General features: G+C 37.9%; 1 protein-coding gene across 1 annotated transcript in view; it reads left to right on the top strand.

The window, feature by feature from the left end:
• ankef1a (ankyrin repeat and EF-hand domain containing 1a) overlaps window positions 1–14,824 on the top strand; it is a 35,778-nt gene extending 20,954 nt beyond the window's left edge. Inside the window, exons 6-10 of the mRNA XM_061987410.2 lie at window positions 53–176; window positions 3,516–4,323; window positions 6,649–6,875; window positions 14,485–14,609; window positions 14,697–14,824. Of these exons, the coding sequence (XP_061843394.1) occupies window positions 53–176; window positions 3,516–4,323; window positions 6,649–6,875; window positions 14,485–14,609; window positions 14,697–14,702 (1,290 nt within the window). The 3' untranslated portion in view covers window positions 14,703–14,824. The remainder of the gene's footprint in view (window positions 1–52; window positions 177–3,515; window positions 4,324–6,648; window positions 6,876–14,484; window positions 14,610–14,696) is intronic.
• Window positions 14,825–15,164: the final 340 nt, after the last annotated feature.

The raw sequence follows: 15,164 nt of genomic DNA, 5'->3' as shown, positions 1-15,164 counted from the left end.
CTGGTGATTGACGTCCAGCGTTACAGTGGTCGCCATCTTGTGTGTGTCGCAGGTGATTGTGCTGCTGTCGGCCTTCTCAGCTGACATGAACATCATCAACGTGGACGAGAACACCGCCCTGCACTACGCCGCTCAAACGGGAGATGTCAACTGCTGCAAGTTCCTGGCTCAGAGAGGTACTAGTACTACAAGTCACACCACTAGTCAGACTGCTAGTAAGACTAGTAGTAACACTGTTAGTAATAGCGGTAGACCGATATGTTTTGTTCAGGGCCGATACCAATACCGATTATTAGTAGTCAAGGAGGCTGATATTTGGAGGCGATATTTATTTGCGTTATTTGATTGAATCACGGAACATGATATGCACTATTTTACCCCCAAAATGTTCACATTGGAGTATATGATGTGAAGTTTTTGGAGCCTTAAATTGGTCAATAATTTATAACAACATTGATTTTGAATCATTTTTATTTTTTGAACAATGAGTTTTTTAATTAAAATCCCACTAAAATTCTTAGGGATCCAAAAAGGTCCCACTCATAGAAGTAATACAAACATTTTTTTTATTTATTTTTTTATTTCAACACTTAAATTAACTTTAGATTGATCCATCCATTATAAGTTTTTTTTTGTTTTTTTAAAATGTTTTTTTGTTTGTTTTATGCCCTTTTTGTCATTTTTTTTTTTTACAGCAAATACACAATTAATAATAATTACAGCCTTAAATATGTCAATCATTCATAACAACATTGATTTTGATACATTTTTGTTTTTTGAACATTGAGGTTTTGAATTAAAATCCCATTACAACTCTTACGAATCCATAAAGTTCCCACTCAGAGAAGTAATTCAAAATAAGTTATAGATCTTTTTTTTAATTTTTTTTTATTTGGACACTTAAATCTCTAAATCAATTTTAGATTGATCCATCCATTAGAAGTTTTTATAGTTTTTTTTCTACATTTTTTTGTTTGTTTTATGCCCTTTTTGTCCGAGAATTATTTTTTTTGTATAGCAAATACACAAAACTTGGGGATCCAAGAGTCCCTCTCATAAAGTGGTAAAAATAAGTCATACATTTTTATAGTTTTTTCACTTTAAACACTTAAATCTCTAAATCAACGTCAGATTTATCCATCCATTATATTTCTTTATTTTAAATTTTTTGTTTGTTTTTTGCCCTTTTTTGCCCGATAAACCTTTTTTTTTTTTTTTACAGCAAATACACAAAATATGCAATATTTTCCCCAAAGAATATTCCAAAGTGGAATATTTGATGTGAAGTAATTACAGCCTTAAATATGTCAATCATTCATAACAACATTGATTTTGATCAATTTTTGTTTTTTGAACTTTGAGTTTTTTAATTAAAATCCCATTACAATTCTTACGGATCCAAAAAGTTCCCACTCATAGAAGTAATACAAAATAAGTTATAGATATTTTTTATTTTTATTTTTATTTGGACACTTAAATCTCTAAATCAATTTTAGATTGAGCCATCCATTATAAGTCTTTATGTTTTTTTCTATCTTTTTTTGTTTGTTTTATGCCCTTTTTGTCCTATATTTTTTTTTTATAGCAAATACACACAGTTTGAAATATTTCCCCAAAAAATATTACAAAGTGGGATATTTGATTGGTCAATAATTAATAACGGCATTGATTTTTGATTCATTAATATTTTTTTTAACAATGACCGTTTTTAAAAAAAAGTCCCACTATAATACTTGGGGATCCAAGAGTGCCCCTCATAAAGTGGTAAAAAAATGTCAGCATTTTTATTGTTTTTTTACTTTCAACACTTAAATCTTTAAATCAACGTCAGATCTATCCATCCATTATCCTATTTTTTTTCATCTTTTGTTTGTTTTATGGCCTTTTTTGCCCGAGAAACCTTTTTTTAAAGCAAACACGCAAAAATATACAACATTTTCCCCAAGTATATTCCAAATTGGAATATTAGATGTGAAGTAATTACAGCCTTAAGTATGTCAATAATTCATAACAACATGGATTTTGATACAGTTTAATTTTTTGAACAATGAGTTTTTTAATTAAAACCACACTAAAATTATTGGGGCTCCAAAAAGGTCCCACTCATAGAAGTAATAAAAATAAGTTATAGATTTTTATTTTTTTATTTTTTCAACATTTAAATCTGTAAATCAACTTTAAATTGATCCATCCATTATAAGTTTTTCAATCTTTTTTTTATTTGTTTTATGCCCTTTTTATCCTAGAAAACTTGTTTCTATAGCAAATACCTAAAATATTAAATATCCCCCCCCCCAAAAAATATTAAAAAAGTGGAATATTTGATGGGTCAATAATTCATAACAACATTGATTTTGATTCATTTGTATTTTTTGAGCAATTAGAGTTTAAAAAAAAAAATCTCACAAAAATTCTTAGTGTTACAAAACTCATAAAAGTGATTAAAATAAGTCATACATAATTATTTTTACATTCAATGCTGAAATCTCTAAATCAACTTTAAATATATTTGTCCATTATAAGTGTTTAGTTTTGTATAATTTTTTTTATACAGCAAACACGCAAAATATGCAACATTTTCCCCAAAGAAAGTTCCAAAGTGGAATATTTGATGTGAAGTAATTACAGCCTTAAATATGTCCATAATTATTTTTATTTACTACTCAGTGGCCTAGTGGGTAGAGTGTCCGCCCTGAGATCGGTAGGTCGTGAGTTCAAACCCCGGCCGAGTCATACCAAAGACTATAAAAATGGGACCCATTACCTCCCTGCTTGACACTCAGCATCAAGGGTTGGAATTGGGGGTTAAATCACCAAAAATGATTCCCGGGCGCGGCACTGCTGCTGCCCACTGCTCCCCTCACCTCCCAGGGGGTGGAACAAGGGGATGGGTCAAATGCAGAGGACAAATTTCACCACACCTAGTGTGTGTGACAATCATTGGTACTTTAACTTTAATAATTCACAACAACATGGATTTTAATTCATTTTTATTTTTTGAACAATGAGTTTTTTAATTCAAATCCCACTAAAATGCTTAGGGATCCAATATAAGTAATACAAATAAGCTATAGATTATTTTTTATTTTATATTCATTTCAACACTTAAATCTCTAAATCAACTTTAGATAACATAACATAACAACATTGATTTTCATTCATTATTGTTTTTTTACTGCTATGTGTTATTCGAATCAACGTTGCAACTTTATCTCGTTATATTTCACTTGTTTGATCTTTTATTGCACTTTTCTTATGTTTTTTTTTAAATAGTATTTTTGGAATACACGGCTGGTCGTTAAAAAAATTAGCTGCGGGCCGCAAATAGCTTTGGACACTTCTGCTGTGAATAGGGACGCGCTCAAATGCAGTGTGATTATAGACAGGAGAGGGACTGAATGAATGTTCTTAGTTCTTTTCAGTCACTCCCTAAGAGACACAAACATTTTGTCACGCCCCCTTGAATTAAAATGGTGGTTGACGAATACCCCATGCTGCTGTACTTTTGTCATCAGGCTGCAACGCCAAGGTGAAGAACCGCGAAGGTTTGCTGCCCCGTCTTATCGCCAAAGAGGCGGGTCATAAGCCGGCCATGAAGGAGCTGAGGAAGGCGGAGCAACAGAGGGGGAAAGAGAACACGGATCAGACCTGCTTGACAGAAGTGTGGGCCCTCACCCTCCATGACTGGTCCAACGAGACGGAGGCGGACCTGCGACAGGCCTTCCAGACCGACGCGGTCCACAAAGACAAGTTTCTCTCCATGATAGAGACGCTCAGAGCCCCGGTCACCTTGGAGCAGCTGGAGTTGGTCTTCTCCTTGCATCAGACCGGCAGAGAGAACTGCATCAACCTCAGCGATTTCATCAAAGGTGTCAGCTACATCAAGAAGCCTTTCCTGCTCCTCTCCTACATCCCCAAGAAGAAGAAAGGGGGCAAGGGAGGCAAGGGGAAGAAGAAGAAGCCCAAATTTGTCCTCCCGATGCCCGTTTGCACGCTTCCGTCAGAGCTCAAGCCTCGCCGATCGGACGGCGGCCCGCCCGAATACATGATGGAAACCTACAACATGGACGACGCCCGCCGACTGGACCAAGAAGAGCCGCCGGAACACCCAGTGCTTAACGACACCGCCTGGTACACGGCGAAGCCCGACAAGATCTACATCAACATCAACTACTTGGTGAAGAGCGGCGATATCGACGCTCTGGAAGTGGCCTTCAACCACAGAATCCCTGTGGACATCCAAGATCCCTTCTACAAGACCCCGCTGATGGTCGCCTGCGCCATTGGCAACTACAAGGTGGCCGAGTACCTGCTGGGCAAAAGGTGAGCAACCATTACGTTATGTCTGCAAACTAAAACCTACACCAACCGTTGGCTTTGCGCAAGTCCATACCCTGACCCACCACCAACACTGCAAAAACTGAACTCTAAGTAAGATGAAATATCTCAAATAAGGGTGATATTTGCTTATTTTCTGTCTGATAAGATAATTCTTCTCACTAAGCAGATTTTATGTTAGAGTCTTTTACTTGTTTTAAGGGTTTTGGTCCTAAATGATCTCAGTAAGATATTACAGCTTGTTGCTGAGATTGTGTGACCTATATTGAGTAAAACATGCTTGGAACAGGAATATCAACTGTTGCAAAGCTGTGTCATCAACACTCACAAGTATAAAACTACTTTATACATATATATATAAATTCTTACTTCAAGCATGAACAAAAAAATCATGACTGACACAATTGTGTCTCATAATTAAAACAGATGACAGCCAAATGGACTATATGTATGTATATATATTTATATATATATTTATATATATATTAGAGATGCGCGGTTTGCGGGCACAACCGCGGAGTCCGCGGATTATCCGCGGATCGGGCGGATGAAATTTTAAAAAATTAGATTTTATCCGCGGGTCGGGTCGGGTCGGGTGGTTAAAAAAAAAAAGAGATTTTAAATAGATTCAGGCGGGTGGCAGTTAAACCAATTCGGAAATATATATACATAGTTAAATGTTGTTACCCACATACGAAAAACGAGCAGGCACCTGCAGCATATGCCACAACAGAAGAAAAAAAAAAAAGAGATGGACACTTTTACGGAGCGGAGAAGGGACGCCTCGCCGGGGTCCGGGACCGAGGCCCCTTCCCCCGAGAGGGCCCCACCGGGAGCCGTAGCTGAGGCGATCCGCGAGAAGGGCCCGACGCACGTCCAGGGTCACCACCGCGCCCACCGCACCGACACCCCGCCTCGTCCGCCTTCGCCGCGGCCGGCGTCACGCGCAGCAGGTAAGCAGCTTACCTGCCCGCCACCCCCGTGGCCGGGGGCTCGTAACAGGGGTCACTCCGCGCGCTCCGCCCGCGCAGCTTACCTACCCGCCATCCCTGTTGCCGGGGGCGCGTAACAGGGGTCACTCCGCGCGCAGTGCGCTCACGAAAGGGGTGGGGCTCACCCTGGTTGATACAGACAGCAGCTAGGACGGTGGCCATGGAAGTTGGAACCCGCTAAGGAGTGTGTAACAACCCACCTGCTGAATCAACTAGCCCTGAAAATGGATGGCGCTGGAGCGTCGGGCCCATATACCCGGCCGTCGCCTGCAGCGAGACGCGCTTGGAGGTGCGCTCAGCGTGGCTCCCATATGATTGCGCACTGGTGTGCGTCTGGGTCGTGACAGCGTGGCACGCGAATGTCTGTGCTGCATTGGATCAGTCTCCTTTCTTTAACAGGCAAAAGCTTTATAACCTCACTAATGCCTTGCATCGTCTATATTAGATATATAACAACGGGCGGATGCGGGCGGATGCGGTTCTGATCAAATGTTAGATCGGGTGGATTGCGGATGGTTGACGACTTTCTGATGCGGTTGCGGATGAAATAATTGCCTCTCCGCGCATCTCTAATATATATATATATATATATATATATATATATATATATATATATATATACACCGTATTTTTCAGAGTATAAGTCGCACCGGAGTATAAGTCGCACCAGCCGAAAATGCATGATAAAGAAGGAAAAAAACATATATAAGTCGCACTGGAGTATAAGTAAACATTGTTTTTTATGTCATTATTTTGACTTTTTACCTCGTAATAGCGACTTTTTATCAAATATTTATGTCTTTATATGTAATTATTTTGACTTTTTATCTCATATTTTTGACTTTTTATCTCATAATCATGATTTTTATGTCATGATTTTGACTTTTACTTCATAATAGCAACTTTTTATCAAATATTTATGTCTTTATGTAATTATTTAGATTTTCTATCTCATAATCATGACTTTGTACCTCATAAAAGCAACTTTTTATCAAATACTTATGACTATATGTAATTATTCTGACTTTTTATCTCATAATCTTTGATTTAGTTCATATTTTTGACTTTTAATCTCATATTTTTGACTAGTTATCTCATATTTTTGACTTTTTACCAAAGTCCATTACTGCCCTCTAGTGGATTATACGTTTAATGCATGCATCAGATCTGATACGTCAGGGTCTTTAGGAAAAAACAAATGACACTGATGATGTAGAGGGTTAAAAAACAACGTACGTATCACTTTTGATACATTTGGCCTTTTAGCGGTTGTAGAGGTGTCAAATGCTCCTCTAACAGTCTGTCACCTTCCAAACAGTGCGATGGTGAACATGTGTGACCAGTTCTGCTGGATGCCGATCCATCATGCTGCTCAAGCTGGCCTGGCGGAACTTCTGGAACTTCTGTTGACGGCAGGAGCCGAGATAAACGCTCAGACCATCACCGGGACCACACCTCTAATGGTGGCCATCGAGAGCAACCATCTAGCCTGTGTGGAGTTCTTCATCGACAATGGTGCCAACCTCCTAATGGAGAACAAGAAAGGTAGGACTCGCACGATAGAAATACATACGTGTCATCAGAATAGAGCAGAGATACTTTACCAATGATGTGAAATTAGATCATTTCCTGCTTTATTAGTATCTCACAGCAGACTAAAACTTGGGAACCACTTTTGTAAGTAATGGTTGAAGCTAAGGGTGTCCCGATCACATATTGATAGGGGATATCGGGCATATATTAGCAAACAAAAAAAAGTATCAGTTGATATCGGCTTGCATCTAAAATGTCCGATACTGTTACCATCTAAATCTTCAACTTTTTGCTTCCAAGGGCCAAATATGTCAATAGTCTTAGGGCCGAACAGTGATTTTTTTTACCAGGCAACAGTACTACAAGTAGGGAATTTAGCCTCATACCGCCATATATATATATATACTGTATACTGTATACTGTATATATATATATATATATATATATATATATATATATATATATATATATATATATATATATATATATACTATATTGCCAAAAGTATTTGTCCACCTGCCTTTACTCACATATGAATTTGAAGTGCCATTCCAAAATGTTTTGGTATCCTGGAGCATTCAAAGTTCCTTTCACTGGAACTAAATTGCCAAGCCCAACTCCTGAAAAACAAACCCACACCATAATTCCTCCTCCACCAAATAACTCAGCACAATAAAGTCCGAAATGTAGCGTTCTCCTGCTAACCTCCAAACCCAGACTCGTCCATTAGATTGCCAGATGGAAAAGCGTGCTTTACATCACTGCATTCCACGCTTTGCATTGGACTTGGTGATGTAAGGCTTAGATGCAGCTGTTCGGCCATGGAAACCCAATCCATGACGCTCTCTGCGTACTGTACGTGGGCTAATTGGACGGTCACATGAAGTTTGGAGCTCTGTAGCAACTGACTGTGCAGAAAGTCTTTGCACTATGCGCTTCAGCATCCGCTGACCCCTCTCTGTCAGTTTACGTGGCCTACCACTTGGTGGCTGAGTTGCTGTTGTTCCCAAACTCTTCACTTTTCTTATAGTAAAGTTGACTTTGGGATATTTAGGAGTGAGGAAATTTCACGACTGGATTTGTTGCACAGGTGGCATCCTGTGACAGTTCCACGCTGGAAATCACTGTTTGTAGAAACAGTCTCCATGCTTAAGTGCTTGATTTTATACACCGGGCCAAGTGATTAGGACACCTGATTCTCATCATTTGGATGGGTGGCCAAATACTTTTGGCAATATAGTGTGTATGTATATATATATTTATATGTGTGTACAATTCAGTTAATGTTAATTTCTGCGTCTTTTGTCTATATTTTTAACCTCAAACATTCAAAAAAGGTCCTTTTCTGCAGTTGTTTACTATTTCCAGATGTTGTTCTGTGACCACCTCCTCCTATATATTTCATCAGACGGCTTCCAAACTTTACCCACACGCACATTAGACACATGAAGGATGCTAAAAATGTTTAGGTTTTCATTTTAGGACGTGGGCAAAGCATGCTGACCAAGATTATCCTTTTTCTATAGCGTCAAATAGTCACAACTTTACCGTAGAGCAGGTGTTCTAAAATTCAAATTAGTTAGTCTGTAAAAAAAATGTGTGTGTGTATACTGTATATATATATATATGTATATATGTGTGTGTGTATACATATATATATATACATATACGTTAGGTCAGGAAAAAACACAGGCTATATCATCCCTACAAGCCTGTTTTGATATAGCCTCTGTGTTTTTTCCTGACCTAACGTATATTCCGTTCTACCCCGGTATTGAGCACTGTATAACGGATAAACCACAGAATCCTCGACTATATATATATATATATATATATATATATAAATATACATATATATATATATATATATATATATATATATATATATATATATATATATATATATATATATATATATACAGTATATATATATATATATATATTAGAGATGCGCGGATAGGCAATTATTTCATCCGCAACCGCATCAGAAAGTTGTCAACCATCCGCCATCCACCCGAGCTAACATTTGATCAGAACCGCACCCGCCCGCACCCGCCCTCACCCGCCCGTTGTTATATATCTAATATAGACGATGCAAGGCATTAGTGAGGTTATAAAGCTTTTGCCTGTTAAAGAAAGGAGACTGATCCAATGCAGCACAGACATTCGCGTGCCACGCTGTCACGGCCCAGACGCACACCAGTGCGCAATCATATGGGAGCCGCGCTGAGCGCACCTCCAAGCGCGTCTCGCTGCCGGCGACGGCCGGGTATGGTGCCGACGCTCCAGCGCCATCCATTTTCAGGGCTAGTTGATTCGGCAGGTGGGTTGTTACACACTCCTTAGCGGGTTCCGACTTCCATGGCCACCGTCCTGCTGCTGTCTATATCAACCAGGGTGAGCCCCACCCCCTTCGTGAGCGCACTGCGCGCGGAGTGACCCCTGTTACGCGCCCCCGGCAACGGGGGTGGCGGGCAGGTAAGCTGCGCGGGCGGAGCGCGCGGAGTGACCCCTGTTACGAGCCCCCGGCCACGGGGGTGGCGGGCAGGTAAGCTGCTTACCTGCTGCGCGTGACGCCGGCCGCGGCGAAGGCGGACTAGGCGGGGTGTCGGTGCGGTGGGCGCGGTGGTGACCCTGGACGTGCGTCGGGCCCTTCTCGCGGATCGCCTCAGCTACGGCTCCCGGTGGGGCCCTCTCGGGGGAAGGGGCCTCGGTCCCGACCCCGGCGAGGCGTCCCTTCTCCGCTCCGTAAAAGTGTCCATCTCTTCTTTTTTTCTTTTCTTCTGTTGTGGCATATGCTGCAGGTGCCTGCTCGTTTTTCGTATGTGGGTAACAACATTTAACTATGTATATATATTTCCGAATTGGTTTAACTGCCACCCGCCTGAATCTATTTAAAATCTTTTTTTTTTTTTTTCAACCGCCCGACCCGTCCCGCGGATAAAATCAAATTTTTTAAAATTTCATCCGCCCGATCCGCGGATAATCCGCGGACTCCGCGGTTGTGCCCGCAAACCGCGCATCTCTAATATATACATATATATATATACACATATATATATATATATATATATATATACACAGTATATATATATACACACATATATATATACATATATATATACATATATATATACTGTATATATATATACGTGTATATATATATACAGTATATATACACACATATATATATATATATACGTATATAAATATATATACACATATATATGTATATATATAATATATATATACATGTATATATATATATATATATATATAATATATATACAGTATACATACATATAAATATATATGTGTATGTATATATATATATATATATATATATATATATATATATATATATATATATATATATATATATATATATATATATATATACATACAATTCAGTTAGTGTTTTTTTCTGCATCTTTTGTCTATATTTTTAACCTCAAACATTCAAAAAAGGTCCTTTTCTGCAGTTCATTATTTCCAGGTGTTGTTCTGTGACCACCTCCTCCTACATATTTCATCAGACGGCTTCCAAACATTACGCACACACACTTGAAGGATGCTAAAAATGTTTAGGTTTTCATTTTAGGACGTGGGCAAAGCATGCCGACCAAGATTATTCTTTTTTCTATAGAGCGTCAAAAAGTCACAACTTTACCGTAGAGCAGGTGTTCTAAAATTCAAATTTGTCTGTAAAAACAAAAATGATAGCGATTTTATGATAAAAAAACAAACAAACTGGCAGCTCAGTTACCAGAATTTTACCATACAATTTATGGTGGTTTTACACCAAATTTCTGCAAATTGAAAAAGTGTTGTTTTTACGTTAACATTTGGTGATTGAGCTGCCAGTTTTTACTGTAAAATCTATGGCCTTTTTTTTTTACAGTGTATTACAATAAATTAAAAACAGTACCACTTTATTACTTACTTTTTTACCGTAAAATCTACATTCCCTGTTTTTACACTGCAATATTGTCAATGGAAGAATGCTACCACTGATGATTGTATGCAAAATTTCTGGCAACGGAGCTACAGGTTCTTACTGACTTTTTTTTACAGTGTAGCCTTGCGGACATGCCACCAGTAATTGTGCATTTTGAAAGATGTCACTATGAATATGTGTTACATTTGGTAGCCAACCTTTGGACATCCCTTATCTAAACATTCTCCAATCTAATTTACTAAAGTCATTTACAAAAGGTAAACATGCTCGGCTATGGGCTACTAGGAGCAAGCAGCTACACAACAGCTAAGCGTACAATCGTAATAGGGCTGGGCGATAAAATGATATCGATATACATCGCGATAAACTCGTAGTTGATATCAATAAAAAATGCGTTTGATCATTTTTATTTCTTATTGGTGGGAAGAAAGCGTGAGTATGGAAGCAAGGTTGGTTGCATGAACAGAGACACTCGCTCTCTGCTAACCGACAAACGCAGGAAGTGATCACTGATCAGTGGGAGTGACACGCTAACAGCCAATCAGGAAGCAGTATCAGCTATCAAGTTTGCTTGTCTGGCGGTTGATTCTCTGCATGGAGTGAGAAGAGAAAGTCCAAATGAAGAAATTGTGGATAAAAGAGGAAAAATCCCCTGGAACGGTTTTCGGATCTTTTCAAAGGGACCGTAGTCAGACCAATGTGGTCTGTAAGTGATGCAAGGCAAGGTCGCTAATAGCACACCACATTAGCTGCGCTCACTCTTTAGAGCACAGCTGTAACTTCCTGGCACTAAACCTGCAGAACATAGTTCTTCTCAGGTTTTTCTATGTTTACATTGTCACACTTTGCACTATTTTCTTACACTTTATGAAGCATTTCTTACATATTTCTTATTTTTAGTAATATTTTGTTGACATTGTTTGAGTGTTTTCCATGCTTGTGTTGACATTTCCTTTCTGCTTTGAGAGCTGAGGATGTTTTACATTTCAAATAAAAATGTTTACATTTTATATATTTTTCTCCTGCTCCTTATTTTCCATCGGTCATAAAAAATCAATAATTATCGAAATCGACCAATATAAAACGTGATACAGTTTTCAGTCATATCGCCCAGCCCTAATACGTAACAATCATTGATAAATATCACAGGGTAAAAGGTGGCATTTCTCAATATAAACACGTATCAAATAATTATAGTTGCGTATTACTTACACATGTGTAACCTGGGGGGGCTCTAGGACCCAGGGCACTAGGTTGGAAAACTCGCAAAAGTAGTTACCCAGTACATAAGACTCAGACCTTGCAGAGACATTGTCACTTATTGTCACTTCTTTTTAGATATCTGCATACTAGTTTTAGCTATTTGGCTGTTCTAGTCTTTATTTTTATTTATTTTTTATTATCTTTTTATTTAAAAAATAAATAAAATTAATACACTGTAGCACTTTGAGGTTGTTTACTCAATGTAAAGTGCTTTTTACAAATACAATCTATTATTATTATTATTATTATTATGAACTCATGCTCAAAACAATAACAATACAAAAAAATGAAAAGAGAGAAAAAATAAGAGGGGTAAAAAGACCAAAAAGAAAAGAAAGAGAAAATTGAAAAAGAAGAGGAGAGCACGAGAACAAACGTGGACTTATGTACTGGGTGGTTGCTTTTGCTTTTTTTTGCGTGCCCTGGGTCCTTGTGCCCCCTGCAACACAAACAAAGTCTCCAAGGCAGAAGAAGCCTATTAGAAAGTATCCAGTAACAAACGTGTCCGCATCATTCAACTTACTGCATCATGATCTTAACGTTGTTAATTATTGTGCCCACTAGGTGTCACCAAAAAAAACAATTTCCACTCCACTTCAACTTAACGCATAAGTTAATAATGAATAGGTTAGTGTTTTTCATAACTACCATTGTTCTCTGTTTGACTAATTTCACTTGATCAAACCTTTTATTACCTTCCACACTACTAAATAACACAAGTATGTATGATTCCTGCTGATATCGTATCAAATCGATACAGGCTCCAATATCAATATCATATTGCAAATATAAAAAGTTGTGTTGAGACCCCCTAGTTTAAACCTTTATGCATAGTTAATTGTGCCTGTGAGTGCAAGAAGTCGAAGATGAAGGTTAACCGTTGTTAAGAACTACCGTATTTTCCGAACTATAGAGCGTACCCACATAATTTTAGAAGAAAAACTTTTTTTTCCCCATATATAATAGCCGCATCGGACTACAAGTCACATATATATACCTTGTGAAATCAGTTATTTGCACGGAAATATTTTGTAAATGTTTATTTACACACCTTAATTGTGTGTCTGTAACAAGGCAGTAAAACGGCTGATCGAACAAAACAGAAGTCATCGTCATGGACCCACTAGCTGCGGAAGCTAGCGCTCCAATCAGCTAATCAGACTCAATAAGAGGAGCGGTCCACTCCCGGCTAGCTATCCAATCAGCTAAACAGACTCAATAACTCCACGTGACGTTTTGGTGAATTTACTGAGGAATTTGTGAAAGTGAAACAATACAAAAGAATGCCTTTGTAAGTTAATAATACTAACAAAGACACTCGTAAACATGTTAGCTAGCTTGATTACATTAGGATAGCACATACAAATATGCATGAAAACACTCTAAGTAAGAACACACTAAGTAAGAATTGTTTTAGTTATATTGTAAAATTTACAAACGTTGCTTGGAGTGATGAATGAAGAATCCATATGAGTAGAAACTAGTGATGTCCGATAATGGCTTTTTTGCCGATATTCCGATATTGTCCAAGTCCTAATTACCGATACTGATATCAACCGATATCGATATATACAGTCGTGGAATTAACACATTATTATGCCTAATTTGGACAACAAGGTATGGTGAAGATAAGGTCCTTTTTAAAAAGAATTAATAAAATAAAATAAAATAAAATAAATTAATTAAAAACATCTTCTTGAATAAAAAAGAAAGTAAAACAATATAAAAATAGTTACATAGAAACTAGTAATTAATGAAAATGAGTAAAATTAACTGTTAAAGGTTAGTACTATTAGTGGACCAGCAGCACGCACAATCATGTGTGCTTACGGACTGTATCCCTTGCAGACTGTATTGATATATATTGATATATAATGTAGGAACCACAATATTAATAACAGAAAGAAAAAACCCTTTTGTGTGAATGAGTGTAAATGGGGGAGGGAGTTTTTTTGGGTTGGTGCACTAATTGTAAGTGTATCTTGTGTTTTTTATGTTGATTTAATTAAAAAATTAAAAAATTATTTAAAAAAACGATACCGATAATAAACGATATTACATTTTAAAGCATTTATCGGCCGATAATATCGGACATCTCTAGTAGAAACGTTATGGGTGACTAGAAGACAGAACGGCACTCCAGTTGGAAAAAAAAAAGAAGCGCTACCCGTAAATGGGAGGACACATGCAGTGAGTGTACTCGTCCATAAGATGGCGCCATAGCACGAACAATAAAACACTTTCTGGATGTGTTTCCTTGTTATTTTTTTCAACACTATTTTTTTCATGGTTCAGTAGCAACTTATAGTCCGGAATTTAGGGTACCTTTGACGATGATGTTCCATGGTTACTCTAAAGTATTAGCGGTGACTCAAGTGGACATGTTTGACTCCCATGCAGAACAAAACTGCCTGGATGTTGCCACCGCCTTTGGTGATGGACAGATATATCAGCTGGTGAAAGAGAAAGTCGAGGCCCTGCCCAAACCCAAAAACAAAGGAAAGGGTAAACCTCAGAAAGCCAAGGTAGCCACGTAACTCCTTTCAAATAATACGTCCACGTATTCCACATTTGTAACTGTCTACTTTCTTTGTCTTCTATTTGTGTCTTAGAAATAACTCTCAATCCTTCTGCTTGCTGTCCTTGGAGCTCATTCTCCCTCACTGGTCTCTTTCTTGGTCCTGGTCACCTGCAGAGTATTTCAACACCTCACTTTAAATAAATATACATTTGTACAGTGCCAGGGTTCATCTCACCTGTATCACCAACTCAAATCTGCTTACAGTTTGTCAAAAGTTACATTTCCAATAACTTTGCCCGTGTGTATGAAGTGAAATTACAGCCAAAACTTCACAAGCTCAAAAATGATTCACTAACTCAAAAATGTTTCACAAACTCAAAAGAATGTTTCCAAAACTCAAAAAATGTTTCACAAATTTAAAAAAATGTTTCACAAACTCAAAAATGTTTCACAAACTCGAAAAATTGCTTTCCAAACTCGAAAAATTGCTTTACAAACTCAAAAAAATGTTTCACAAACTCAAAAATGTTTCACAAACTCGAAAAATTGCTTTACAAAC

This window comes from Nerophis lumbriciformis, linkage group LG26 (genome assembly GCF_033978685.3).
Source record: "Nerophis lumbriciformis linkage group LG26, RoL_Nlum_v2.1, whole genome shotgun sequence".
In the NCBI taxonomy this organism is placed as follows: domain Eukaryota; kingdom Metazoa; phylum Chordata; class Actinopteri; order Syngnathiformes; family Syngnathidae; genus Nerophis; species Nerophis lumbriciformis.
This window is presented reverse-complemented; position numbering and strand designations above follow the sequence as displayed.